At 38.0% G+C, this 12677-nt stretch overlaps 2 protein-coding genes across 10 annotated transcripts; one reads left to right on the top strand and one right to left on the bottom strand.

The window, feature by feature from the left end:
- Positions 1–23: 23 nt before the first annotated feature.
- Positions 24–4496, top strand: LOC105684534 (protein FAM114A2). Of its 3 annotated transcripts, none has more exons than XM_048656106.1 (6): positions 24–136; positions 231–337; positions 455–2262; positions 2721–3322; positions 3438–3767; positions 3842–4496. In XM_048656106.1, exons 3-6 carry the CDS (start codon positions 1035–1037, stop codon positions 3914–3916), a joined length of 2235 nt encoding a protein of 744 aa, XP_048512063.1. In that variant the 5' UTR covers positions 24–136; positions 231–337; positions 455–1034; the 3' UTR covers positions 3917–4496. The 3 variants fall into 3 exon arrangements, with proteins under 3 accessions (XP_048512063.1, XP_048512061.1, XP_048512062.1); XM_048656104.1 differs by having other exon boundaries at positions 86–136; positions 2712–3322; XM_048656105.1 differs by having other exon boundaries at positions 86–136; positions 458–2262; positions 2712–3322.
- On the bottom strand, positions 4485–12468 carry LOC105684535 (nuclear pore complex protein Nup58). Of its 7 annotated transcripts, none has more exons than XM_012397946.3 (10): positions 12407–12468; positions 11801–11898; positions 9171–11655; positions 8604–8956; positions 8246–8474; positions 7782–8155; positions 7455–7679; positions 7219–7293; positions 6496–6529; positions 5528–5664 (listed from the first exon to the last, which is right to left on the bottom strand). In XM_012397946.3, exons 3-9 carry the CDS (start codon positions 9239–9241, stop codon positions 6519–6521), a joined length of 1338 nt encoding a protein of 445 aa, XP_012253369.2. In that variant the 5' UTR covers positions 9242–11655; positions 11801–11898; positions 12407–12468; the 3' UTR covers positions 5528–5664; positions 6496–6518. The 7 variants fall into 7 exon arrangements, with proteins under 7 accessions (XP_048512064.1, XP_048512065.1, XP_012253369.2 ...); XM_012397947.3 differs by having other exon boundaries at positions 7209–7293; XM_048656109.1 differs by lacking the exon at positions 6496–6529 and adding an exon at positions 7057–7079 and having other exon boundaries at positions 5554–5664.
- Positions 12469–12677: the final 209 nt, after the last annotated feature.

The following is a 12677-nucleotide window of genomic DNA, read 5'->3' on the forward strand; positions in this document are numbered from 1 at the left end:
CGCGTTGTTGCCCTTTACAATATAATAAATTGAAATATTTTCAACTACCGCTTCGACGGCGCCACCATACGACTGAGAACGGCAGGTGCAACGAGAAAACATAATCTCGAATGGCGCGCGTTCTTTCGTTCCTATGGTTTGTACTGTAACTTCGTACCTCGTGTACAGGATTCCTTTGTTTTTTTTCTTATTTACATATATATATTTTTCATTCTTTTTTTATCGTTTAGGATTCACATTGCGAGCGCGATCTGATGAGGGAGACTTGAAACTACTGTGGAATGCTTGATTCTTGTTTTATCCCTTTTTTAATCCATCACCTCAGTCGATACGCGAGGTAGGTAGGCACGAATTTATTTTATTGTTGATGATGAATTGATTTTATTGTGGTAGAATTTTGGTAGTGTATCTAACAATAAGTAAACACCATCATAAAGAGTCTCTTATGTTTCAGCAGTTTCTCCTCATTCATGTTCATGTAATTAAGAAAGCCACCTGTTGAAACTAACGGCGAGCAGTTCAAAAGTTTGTCAGCACACGAAATAATTACAACTTGCAGCACTGATCACAATTGAGAGGACTTGGGGAAGGATTAGGTGATTAAACTCGCTAAGATTGGTACGAAACCATGCAACAAAAATGAGATCATGTCAGAGATGAAGAGGCGCCATCGTTAGACGCCCCTGAATAAGTTCGTTTCGCTAGTAAATCGTGTCTTCGGGAATGCCACGGCGGCGCATGATTTACCTAAATCCCCAATGACTTGTCAGCCACGTGACGCGTTTGTTTGGCATATGTGCGAGACTTCAGCCCGAAGCGAGTATATCTAAAATATTTGTGCCTGAAAGATTTCACGCGTCGATTTTTAAAATATGTCGAAAATTATCATTGCGGTTAAAACTTAACTGGTCGACATCCTCTTCCTTTGAACCTTGAACGAGCGTATCAAGATCATCATCCCTTTTGTGAAAAAATAAAGTAAATAACATCTAACGAAGATTTGACGCAAGCAAAACAAATATTAACCTATTAAAATGGCTACTTCAGAAAGTGACGATTTCGAAAGCGCTGATGAGGAATTGGATAACCGTTCCGCACCTAAAAAAAGAGGAATTGTTTCAAAGAGGAGCCCAGCTTTTGTTGATTCTGATTCGGACGATGGTACAGCCTCTCCGATACAACCACAAACTTACAGGAACTCTGGTGCCCCATACAGGGAACCTCGAGATCCTCAGTCCCGAACCTCTTACCCCACAAATAATCAGAGCTCGGACTCCTCTGTGACTTCAAGAAGATCCCCTCTAGGATCTTCGGTCCCCCAAAATGAGGAAAATTTAGAACCACCAGCTCTTATTCAGAAGCCTACAAATGATCAATCTGATGAGCTAACACTCACAGACGAGACATCCGATTGTATCATTGAAACTAAAAGCTGTGATGCTGCTCCTACTCATGTTCCCGATATAAGAAGTGAATTAGAAGCTGCTGAGCAAGTAGCGCACAGTGGTGCGCCAGCTGCAATTACAAGTGGCGACTTGGCTACGAAGAAATCAGTTGTAAAGTCTATTGTTAAGTCTAAGAAAGATAGACCGCAGAGGCAGCAAGAGCCAAAAGAAACTAAATCATTGGGTGTGCGTAAGTTAGGAGCTAAAATAAGGTCGCCAAATGTGACAACATACAATATCACAGGAATGACAGTGGATGATTTCCTGAAAAAACATGACGTGCGGGACAAGCAGCCTTCCCGGATCGAGCCATGCTGGGAAGAATTAGACAGTATACTATCAAAGCCTATGACAAACTTAGAACTTGATAAAAAATCTGGAAGTGGTGTGCCTAAATGGGACAGTGCCTGGGACAGTCAGCAAATGCCGGATGACGTGGTGGAGTGCTGGGAAGGTATGGATGATGATATTGAGATACCTGAGGAACTAAACTCAAATAAAAAGTTCAAGGAGGTGTTCAAGTCTGATGGATGGGAAAACATGGATGAGGATATTGGAATTCCTGAGGAAAAAACTGAAGAAAATGTTCTCCCAGTTTTGGATAAGCTCTCTAAACTTGGCGAAGAATTGGAAAAAAGCAGTGGCTGGGGGTGGGGAGGGTGGGGGGTTAGTACATTGATAAACTCTGCCTCCGCAGGAGTGACAACACTGACAAACCATATGAGCCAAGGACTCACCATGCTGGAAGAGAGCATTGGCGCCCCAGATCCAGTAGAATTGGCAAAAGATGACGAACAAGAAGCTGGCAAACCTGATGGTAAGATATCAACTATGTTGAAATTAGGTATGCACAAGATAGGCGTCCATCAACGATTCGTTGATCTAAGTAAGCATCTGGTACTCTGGGGTGCAGAATGAAGCATTAAATGTGCAGTAAGAATGTGTTTACCAGACTGCAGTCAACCTTGAGTTTCAAATGCTCCGTTTACTCTGATAATATCCATCACTGTGTTGGACAAAGTAATTGGCAAATTGGTGCGTGACTCATTTAATTACAATGTCGGTGTATATCACACTCAAGCTAGCTAGTCGTGTGATTCATATGTAAAGCATGCTCCCCAAATTACTGGAAGCATTATTAACTTGTCCTTTGAAATAGAAATTGTACACAAAAGCTGTTTGATAGCACTGGCGATTTAGTTTTGTGTACTTCCATCTACTACAGTAGCTTCAGAAATATAAGTGTAGGACAATTGTTCTTGATAGTTGTTTCAGAAGAAACTACAACAGAGGATCAAGCGGACATGCAATCGCAGACATCCTTTGGCTTTGGTAATTTGATGTCTGGTGTTTCTTCTATAACAAAACTAGTAGAATCGACAAGCAATAAAGTGATTGCCGGTGGCTTGGATACTCTAGAAACTATTGGCAAGAAAACTATGGAAGTATTGCAGGATGGAGATCCAGGGTTGAAAAAAAAGCGAGCATTCTTTACAAATGAAAAAAATAAGCCAATTTTATCACAGATTCTCAGAGAAGCAAAGGATAAAGCGGATACTGAAGAAAAGTCTTTAGAAGAAAAACAATTAGCTAGAAAAGTGCATTTTGAAAGTCTTTTTGACGATTATCAAGGTCTAGTGCACCTTGAAGCACTAGAAATGTTGTCAAAACAATGTGATCTTAAAATACAACAACACATGATCAATTTGAATGCCGATGAGCTATGCTCTATGCAAGAAACTTTAGAAGAGGTAAAGGAACTGTGTGACTTAGGGGATGAGGAAGAAGACGAAGAGCGCGACTCTGATCTACAAAAGAGATTGAAGGGTGCTTGTAAAGATCTTGGAGTAATTATGAGTTACGACAAACTCCTTGAGGTAAATATTGCATTGTGAAGTGAAAAAATGAGTAATTACGTCTTTCAGATATATGCCTAGCTTTTCTGCCACATTCCATGTGTTATATTTGTTGGTAAATGGTGATGAATTTCAGACTTGGGAACAAACAAAGCTGTACCTTTCGACAGTGGTTTCTACGGAGGCACTGCCAGCTGACCGTGATATATTTCAGCGTGCCATTTCAACTCTTGCACAGTTCACAGCATTATCTGTAGAACGGTTCCACAAGACTGCAGAATTATTGCTTATCAAGGAAAGACGTAGCACTGTAAATGAGGCCGATGCATTGGTACAGTTCACGAATATTTTATCCGGAGAAGTTGGTGTTCTCGCTAATTTATTTGCGGATAAACTAAACGAGCGTATCAAGCATTCGGAAAAACCTGATGCTATCAGTGCTAATATCACAACGATTTTCTTAGAGGTATGTTAAATTTTCGGCACGAACTATAAAAATTCCAACAAATACATTATCGAATGACTTATTTCTCCCTTTAGGCTGCTAATGCGAGTTCTTATATTCAGGATGCCTTCAAGTTATTGATCCCAGTTCTACAAGTTGGAGCTACATAATATCAGTCATTTTTGTATATGTTTTGTACACTGTATATGAAACTCTATTACCTTATCAATATTATAGATAAAGATATAAGTTTAAGCCATATTATTGAAGTATATAAGATTGAGCGTAATTTCAATACTATATGCAATTACTAGATGTTAAGATATATGGCCGATCGCTGCGACTAAAATCTCACTGTACGCTATAGGGTTTTCAAATATTTTTCTACATCCACCCTGAACAACTTATGAATCTTTTGATGGCTGCATACTATACCGCAGAGTTATACGGAAAAATGGGTCTGAAAAAGACTGACGTATTACTCTTCTGGGACACCCTGACAAGTTAGGCATTTTTATTTGTCCTGCTACTCAATGCCTTCAATATCGTATATATTATAAATTTTTCATATCATTAATAAGTAACACAATATCGCCTGAACGACCTAAGTGATTGCCATTGTTTACATGTATAAAGTAATAAGTTTCTGCTGTTCTGTAGAGTATTTTCTTTTTCTGTTGAATTGTACCGTTTGTGCATCGCTACTGAAATTATTAACGGTTGACGAATAAATCCCAATTTAATGTAAAACACGTTTCTCATTTATTAATTATAACAATATTTCAAATATCAATTTAAGTATAATTTAGTACTACCCATTCACTTTGTACAAATTATAAAAATACACAGTAAAAAGTTCGGTGTAAACTCTGAGGTATAAACAAAAAAATATACAGTACCTATGCTCTTATGGGAACTTGAACGAATATTTTTATAATATTAGTGAACTTGATGTCTTCCGCGTAAAGTGTGGAATCTATATTTGAATTCGCTAAGGTAAATTGTTACAATTGTTACAACGCCACGTACTCATTTTCGGAAAAGTCTAAACATTCTGTCACGAGTGCCGTAAACCATTTCTGACGAACAGATGAAATTGAAAACTCACTAGCACGATCTGCATCCGATTAATTACCAGATGATACTTTTTTTAAGTGAAAACAATGAAATGATTCGGAGCGTCTGTCCCTGACCGTATGGAAATGAATAAAGTTCGACAAGATTAGCGGCAGTGAGTCACCGCGAAGTATCCCGGAGATGCAATACTATAGACATATCTATTCAAAAAACTACAATGATTTGCAAACATCAGAGCTTTCAGAAATTCACAAGTATAATTAATGTTCACTCCATACAAATCAAATAATCCACTTGAGTTGACGATTTCTTTCAAAAGATTTCTTGCCTATCCAATTTTGGATACATGCGAGTGTGAATTTTTTTTAATGATTCAAAATAATGTTGTGTTAGACAAGTATAATTCTCCAATATCCGAATTAGATGAAAGATAGAAATTAGTTTCAACTGAAGTTTTTTACTAAAAAAATATTTCACCCTCAACTTCCTGCTCTCTAATTTGTGCATCTTATAATATTTGTTCCACCAACCACTGTAATGGTTACACCAAAGTTTTATTGCCTAAATATCTAAGTAATCCTTTCAATTATAAAATTGGTTCATTGAAATAATACAATTAAACGAATACTCAGTGCATAATTGACTGCAAACTTTTAGTGCTTACCTCTCTTGTTACCGGTTGGTGGTTTTTGAAGTTGAAAACTCGAATTAGAGTCAGCTGCTGACAAGGATGCTGCTAAGTTTGATGGTGCATTGAAACTCAATCCGGTTGTCGGGGGCTTAATACTTGTGCCAACCGAAATACTAGTGGCCGATTGCAGCGACGATGTATTGCCCCAAGCTGTAATAATGTCATTGTTAATTCATATCATATTAATATAGAGAAATAATCGTACCGATCCATTAGTCACCTCAAGACAGTTCAACAGTTTTACAACTGGTGAAAAACCAAATCAAGAGGAAAATTGATTGGCATGAAATTTCAATAGGCTTTTAGCTGTTCTAAATATTCCTTTTAACATGCATCATCTCATTTCAAGCAACAACTATAGCAATAGCAAATTTACAGACAAGATTACTCATTATTCTTGAAGTTATACAATGCGATTCTGGTGAAACGGGCTGTGATCCACGCAAGCGTCGAAATATTCGAATTTCTCGGCTCGGACTCGCTCGGAGACCAAGAAATTCGAATATTTTGACACTTGCGTGGATCGCAGCCAGTTTCACCAAAATCGCATAGTATACATTGTATAGGATTTACTGTGCATGGTTTTTAAAATAATCAGAGCTCACTTGGCCCTTAAATTAATTACTTTAGTGACCGTCCACAGTACAAAATTAGCGGTGACGTTAGCTGTTATACCACACACAAATATGATGATATTAAAAAAATGTTGAATCATTAATTAAGAAAGATCTGCAAAGTTTTAATGTGAAAAAAGCCAAATTTCAGCAAAGAAAGCAAAGGTGAATAGAAACTGATTGTGAAAAAAGAAATCCCTTAGGCTGCACATTTATTATTGATAACAAATGTAGCCAAGGACGAAAACTTTATTTGAAATATCTGTAAATAATTGAGGATGATTGACAGAAGTGATGATCTTTGAAAAACCCCTGTATGATCCCAGACACAAAAAACATGAATATGGGTAATAATTAAATTCTATACCTCGAACACTAAATATACAGCCACTATTTTTTCCCTGGAAAGGCAAAATAAAAACAAATCAAACAAATTATCCTTTAGAGTACTACGATGCAACATTATTAAATAATATAGATAGGTATACAAGTCTAGTGGTAACTAAAGAGTAACGAAAAGATAAACTACTTAGAAGGTAGTACAGAATATTAATCAGACTACGGAGAAACCGGATGTAGCAAAGCTGCATATTGATATAGACTTTGTTAAATTAATACAATCGTGGTTTTAGGTTCATTTTATGCTTTACCTTTGACTTTAGATGATACTGATTTCATAGAGTTTCGCTTCGATCAACACCATAAGTAGACATACAAGACTTGACACAATAATCAATGAAGCTTCTGGTCAGTAAAATAATCAACGACAAAATTTTTTTTAGTATGCAGTGTTATTATAGAACAAAAGGTGAGCAGAATTTAAGTGTTACTGGATCTGGACCATATTTAAAGTCTAGTACAGCTATTGCATAAAATTACTACATCCATTCATACTCCGTTAATTTCTGGTAATGTTATTGGTTTCTACCTCGCACTAGATCCCTGCAAGACCTGGATATAGGATACGTTTTATGGGGGTTCCAACAACAGGCTAAATCGGAAGATGTGATTGTACACAGTGTAGGAAAGAGTAGAGATAACAACAAGAAATGATACAAAGTCTCTAAAGATGTATCTTACCACTATTTACCTAGAGGGTTTGGAGTTCCATAGTTTGGCGGTCTGCTTGTGGTTAGATTTGTTGAAGATAGGAAACTTTTGTTTCCTAGAATATAAAATATATAGTTAAACATTCGATCATTTAATGGTCAGCAACCAGTTTCATTATTTCTCTGACAAATGGCTCATTTATGATGCGTGATTATGTTTGCAGCGTAGCTAGCTCAAAAGTGAATTTAATTCATAAAGAAAAAGAGAACAGCGTACCTGGACCAAAAGGGGTTGGGCCACTGTTGATTTTACCAGAGCTGATTCTGCTCTCTTTGCCGTTCAATTTAGTATCCTCAAACACATTAGAACTATCTTTTAGAACATATTTTCTGAGATTAAGATACTGTTCCTTCTGTAGTTGAACCTTTGAATGTACTCCTTGTAATTTGCCAGCAACTGCTATTAATGATTCATGGAGTTTACTCATCGCCATTGTTAACTCTGAAAACAGAACATAGAGGCTATCATTATATTACTCATTTCCTTTTCAACAAATTGGAACACGTTAGATCGATAGCGATTATTGATTAGGAAATAACTCACCTTGAGGAGTCAACGTCTTCGGTGCAACCATGGTGTGTATGTGTTTCTCTGTTGACTCTATTTGAGATCTGAATAACAACAAATCTTGTTCGAAGCTCTCAGCAAGCTCCATAAAGAAGTATAAGGGTGCATTGTTCTCGTACTGCAGTCCCGCAGGAGTTTCGTGCGTTCTTTGGGCAATTTCTGCATTCTGCAGCGCTTTTGCTGTGTCTTGTTTGAGTTTATCTGCCAAAGAACGGTCACGTTGAACAGATCCAGCTAGTGTGGTTAGAAGTTCCATCAAGGAGGCTGTATCTTCTGTGCAACGATTCAGAGGCCTAACCGATCCTCGGGCTATGTCCGATGCAAACGCCTTTTGTGTTTTGATAAATGCCCTGAAGAAAATTTTGTCACAATGTTAGAATCATGAAACTCGTATCTCATCAAAGGGAGATCTCAATCCGTGACAACATAAGCATACTAACTTGAAGTTTTTGATGGTTTGCTTGAGTTCAGCTGGTATCAGATTTTCTTTAGCTGCTGTTGGGCTACTACTGCCCTGAGTTAAGCCTGGTTTGTTAGCTGAAACGTCAACTCCACCAAGTCCTGTCGTATTGAGGGATACCGATGTTATTGTTGCTGTTGCTGCAGTAGTTGCAGGCTTAGCAGTAAAAAAACTTCCTGTAGCTGCCGGTGTAGTGCCAAAAAAGGATGCTGAAAATAATAATTAGTAGTAAATAATCGAAATTGTTGGAAAGCAGTCGTTGAAAATTAGTTAATGTGTCATTAAATTAAATCAGTTCAGTAAGGCACTCTACAAATATTCTGCCACACTATACTTACGAGTGGTAGCGGCTGTTGTTCCAAAATTGAGACTGCTAGTAGGCTGTGTACTGGTTGCGGTTCCAAAATTTAAGCCTGTTGAAGGAGTCGGAGTACCAAAATTAACTCCAGTTGTAGGAGCTGCTGAGACAATGGGGCTTGCAAAAAGACCCGATGATACGCTTGTTATCGCTGTTCCACCAGTAGCAAATAGTCCAGATGATTGGGATGCTGTAGATGTACCTGGTGTACTACCAAACCCAAAGTTTGGCGTTGTAGATGTTCCAGATACTGTGGTGTTGAAGGATAAAGCACCGGTTACAGCAGGATTTGTTCCAAATGAAGGTGTATTTGCTGAAAACGCTGGTGCTGGCCTGTAAAAATAATATATATCGAGTTAACGTTCATCATTGCAAGTAGAAAAAAGCTTACTAAGAGATAAGACATGACTTTTCGCGTTCAATTGCTACTTGCTAAGGAGAATTCAGCATGAGATAAGCTACCATAACATAACCCAAAACAATTTAAATGGCAAGGTCACGTTGGTTGTCACGAATTTTTGGGAAATTACTAATCATGAATACTTACTTTGTAGCACCGAATCCGAACGTTGTGCTCGGTGTACCAGCGGCAGCAGCTCCAAATCCAAAATTCGACATACTTCAAATCACTCGTTTTTACAATATCTGACGAAACTGCAAGCACGTAACCTCAACAAAACATCACCTTCGAAAGCTCACAGTTTAACGTTTCGGCAGAGGTCACTACTAGTGAAAAGGCGGGTAGAAGACTGTCCGAACTTGTTGCATGATCTGTAGGGTGCTGCCACTCACTACTCTATTTTGATACTAAGAAACCCGCATTATCTTTAATTTTCTCCCATATAAATTTTTCAATTTGTTAAACGAAATCGTGACTAATGAGAGTAGCGGAAATTCCAATGGACACGGTTACTTATACAGATATAGAAAACAGATTCAGGGGTGTGATTGTATTTGATCATAAGATAAAATGATGTTGCAAATCGACAGCCTGATCACTCACCCCTCAGCATCAGTACATTTACTTGCCCTAACTATAACAATGGGCAAAATTGAGGGTTTTCTTTCAACGTACAACATACATAGATTCCACACACGGTAGAGCTTGCAGCCATCTTGGCGTTGGGTCGCATTTTTGATTTCCCTCGAGGATTCTAGGGAGCGAAAGAGAGAAGAGGAGCCTTGGCAACAGCTTTATCCAACCTTTCTCGTGTCTCTCGACTCTCCATTCTTCTTCGTTGAATCCCCCAGTCTCTTTTGGCTTTCCATAGCAATCCGAGAACACTTGCCGATGCATTTGATTCCCCGGAAACTGTCCTGATAGACGGGCGTCCGCCTGGCCGTGCCGGATGGGTGAAATCTCAACAAACTCTCACAGAAAATGGTTATATACCTACATAAGGGGGAATTACGAGATTAAATCTGATAAACGGGCGTAGCTCACTTCCGTAAACATTTATCTTAAGCTAGCGCTGGTTATTCCCTGAAATTCAACCTTCTCAAGTATTCTATGGAGCAATATCATTACAGCATTAATCATTTAGATTGCCATAATTATAGTCCATTGTTTCTTTGTTACCAGGTCCTCGACGGGGCTGTCTTCTTTGATCAGATAATAATGGTTATTGTTGACAAACTAATTTGCTGTTTCTGTAAACGAGAATGTTCAAGGAATTATACAAGGAATGCAGGTCACAGAATTCTCGCAAAATTTTTCTCTTTCCGTGTCTTCGCACCAGAGCATTACTCCTCTGCTTTTGAGGGTTGTATGATTTCTGCCAGTCTGCAAAAAAGTAGAGGATGTTGCTGCGAACGTAATCTGCGTTGCCTGGTGAAAAAAAAAATCACAAACTTCGATCTTTTATCATAAATTTCTTTGAACGAGTCGTAAAAGTTGATACATTGTCAGTTGCCATTTTTTCTGCGTGTCGAAGGGGTGGCGAATTGAATTTGGAATGTAGCTAACATGAAGCGGAAGATAGCACAGTAGGATTCTTGTTCATTTTGCGTCTGGCAATCGCGAACTAAATCAATTAGTTAATGACAATTATTGGCAGAAGTCCAAATTAATGCACGTGTATACCTAGTAATCTATCAGTAGCACCTTTTCGTGCTTTAATAACTGCATTGGTTGTGTTGAATACAAACCGTGGCGCGTGGGGTATAATTTATCAATTTGTTACACAGATAAGCTAAACCGTGCAGAACGATGATTCATCTGGATACATTCTTTATTTGTTTCGAAAAAAACAAAACTATGATTATTTCCAATCATGTTCCGCATCTATTATCTCTAGATCTCTAGATCTCTACGATTACGTTTTACTTACACAATTATTCTTCAAAAATACAGATGATGACCTTAAACCGAGTCATTTCAGATTTTTCACTGGGAAATGTGAGAAAATTTTGGCAAATTTTTTATCAGACAAATCTTGATTTTATTTGAATTCAAACGTTATCTGTACATGAATCGGATTATCATTCTTACATCGATTTAGATAAAAAAGAAATGACAGCACCTTCAACGGTGCAGAAACTTTCTGAGTTATCTAATGACAGCTATTTTCACAGAAAGAAGAAGATAATAAATCTACTTACAAACGTCATTTGTCTTTGTCATATTCAGCGTAATCAATAAAATCCAATTCGTGATAAGCCTATTGCAACGAATGAGGAAACATCAATATCAGTCATAGATTGTTAATTATAAATCAATAATCTACCATTGACTCGATTGAATCTCGATTAAATTATTTCTAGAAATTTATCGCCTCGCCTTGTCAGCATAATATACCATCGATAGCTACGCAGCTTTACGATTATATAGCGTATAAAAATTTCACCACGACTAAATACCTGTGAAATATTATATACGTGAGTCAAAAAATGATTGGTCTTCTATTTCCGGAAGGTCTGATTAATAATTTTAAGATTCGTCGCGTCTTTGTTCGCCTGGATGAGTTGCTGACCTCGAGCTCGACCTTCCGATTGACTGATTTTTCCATCCTTTACCGCGGTGTACGTAGATGCTGCGGTAATATAATAAAAAAAAAGAACTGTAATAATCATAAAAAACCTCGAAAAAATAGAACGAGCCTTTTAGAATGTCGTTTTATTATTTTCATAAGCTTTTGGTACATAAAAGCCCAAAGATAATCATAAAAAATATCTTACTGGCAAGTCCAAATAGGCCTCTGGACGACACCGCCGGTGAATTGATTCCGATATTATTCGGTCCGGTACCGGGGCCGGAGAAATTCGTGTGGGAGGAACTATGAATAAAATTAAAAGGAATTCATGATATTGATCTCCCGATCACGCCTTTGTCGGCGTCGCGGGGGAGGCAGGTCCGCGGAATGTCGTCGATCGAGTATAACCTACGAGCTTGGGAAATTACCACCCCAATCGTAGAACGCCGTCTTCATCTATTTTGCTAGGATAGAAACCGCCGTCTGTCCCATGAAAATACCAGACGTCCGGCGGTTCTCGCTGCAAAAACTACCCTGTCCCAGACAAACGCGACCGTGAAATCTCGTGACCCTTACGCTCGTCGAATTTCGTGGGATTTTTCTCATTTTGCATACATTTTGTTTTCGAAATTGCAAAAAAATTATGGTAGAAAAAAAATTGTTTTCAATAATTATTGATACTCGATAGATATAGGGGGCGGAAAAATCTCTATCGCTACACACGCGTATAATTTGCCAATCGATGATCAATTAATTTTATATGTACTAATTATCGTGATCCTTTTAATAAATCCTTGACGCGAATACATACCTCATTTCGAACGCTTTATCGCTAACACTTCGCTTTGCTATACTAACGGCTCAGTGTGATTGGTATCGACATTATAAAGGCTTCTCCCTCTTCGTTTAAAGTACACATTCAACGTTCATGAGAAATTATTACTGCATTTGATATCTGAGCGTATTCTATACATGTATAGGTAGACTATGTATATGTACGTGATGCGTGTGGTTTGCGTTTATCGATTTTCGGAGTAAATTTATTATAGCGTTTTATCGCGCTAGAATACGTGCAATTGAAT

The sequence above is a fragment of the Athalia rosae genome, chromosome 5, assembly GCF_917208135.1.
Source record: "Athalia rosae chromosome 5, iyAthRosa1.1, whole genome shotgun sequence".
Taxonomy (NCBI): Eukaryota; Metazoa; Arthropoda; class Insecta; order Hymenoptera; family Athaliidae; genus Athalia; species Athalia rosae.

What these genes read in the sequence shown, in the direction of transcription:
- LOC105684534 (XM_048656104.1), top strand. Translation starts at nt 1,035, where the DNA reads ATGGCTACTTCAGAAAGTGACGATTTCGAAAGCGCTGATGAGGAATTG. An exon ending in GTTACGACAAACTCCTTGAG is followed by an intron (nt 3,323 to 3,437) that starts GTAAATATTGCA and finishes GATGAATTTCAG; the next exon opens with ACTTGGGAACAAACAAAGCT. An exon ending in TCACAACGATTTTCTTAGAG is followed by an intron (nt 3,768 to 3,841) that starts GTATGTTAAATT and finishes TTCTCCCTTTAG; the next exon opens with GCTGCTAATGCGAGTTCTTA.
- LOC105684535 (XM_048656107.1), bottom strand. Translation starts at nt 9,241, where the DNA reads ATGTCGAATTTTGGATTTGGAGCTGCTGCCGCTGGTACACCGAGCACA. An exon ending in GAAGACGTTGACTCCTCAAG is followed by an intron (nt 7,680 to 7,781) that starts GTGAGTTATTTC and finishes TTCTGTTTTCAG; the next exon opens with AGTTAACAATGGCGATGAGT. An exon ending in TGGAACTCCAAACCCTCTAG is followed by an intron (nt 5,665 to 7,218) that starts GTAAATAGTGGT and finishes ACATTATTACAG; the next exon opens with CTTGGGGCAATACATCGTCG.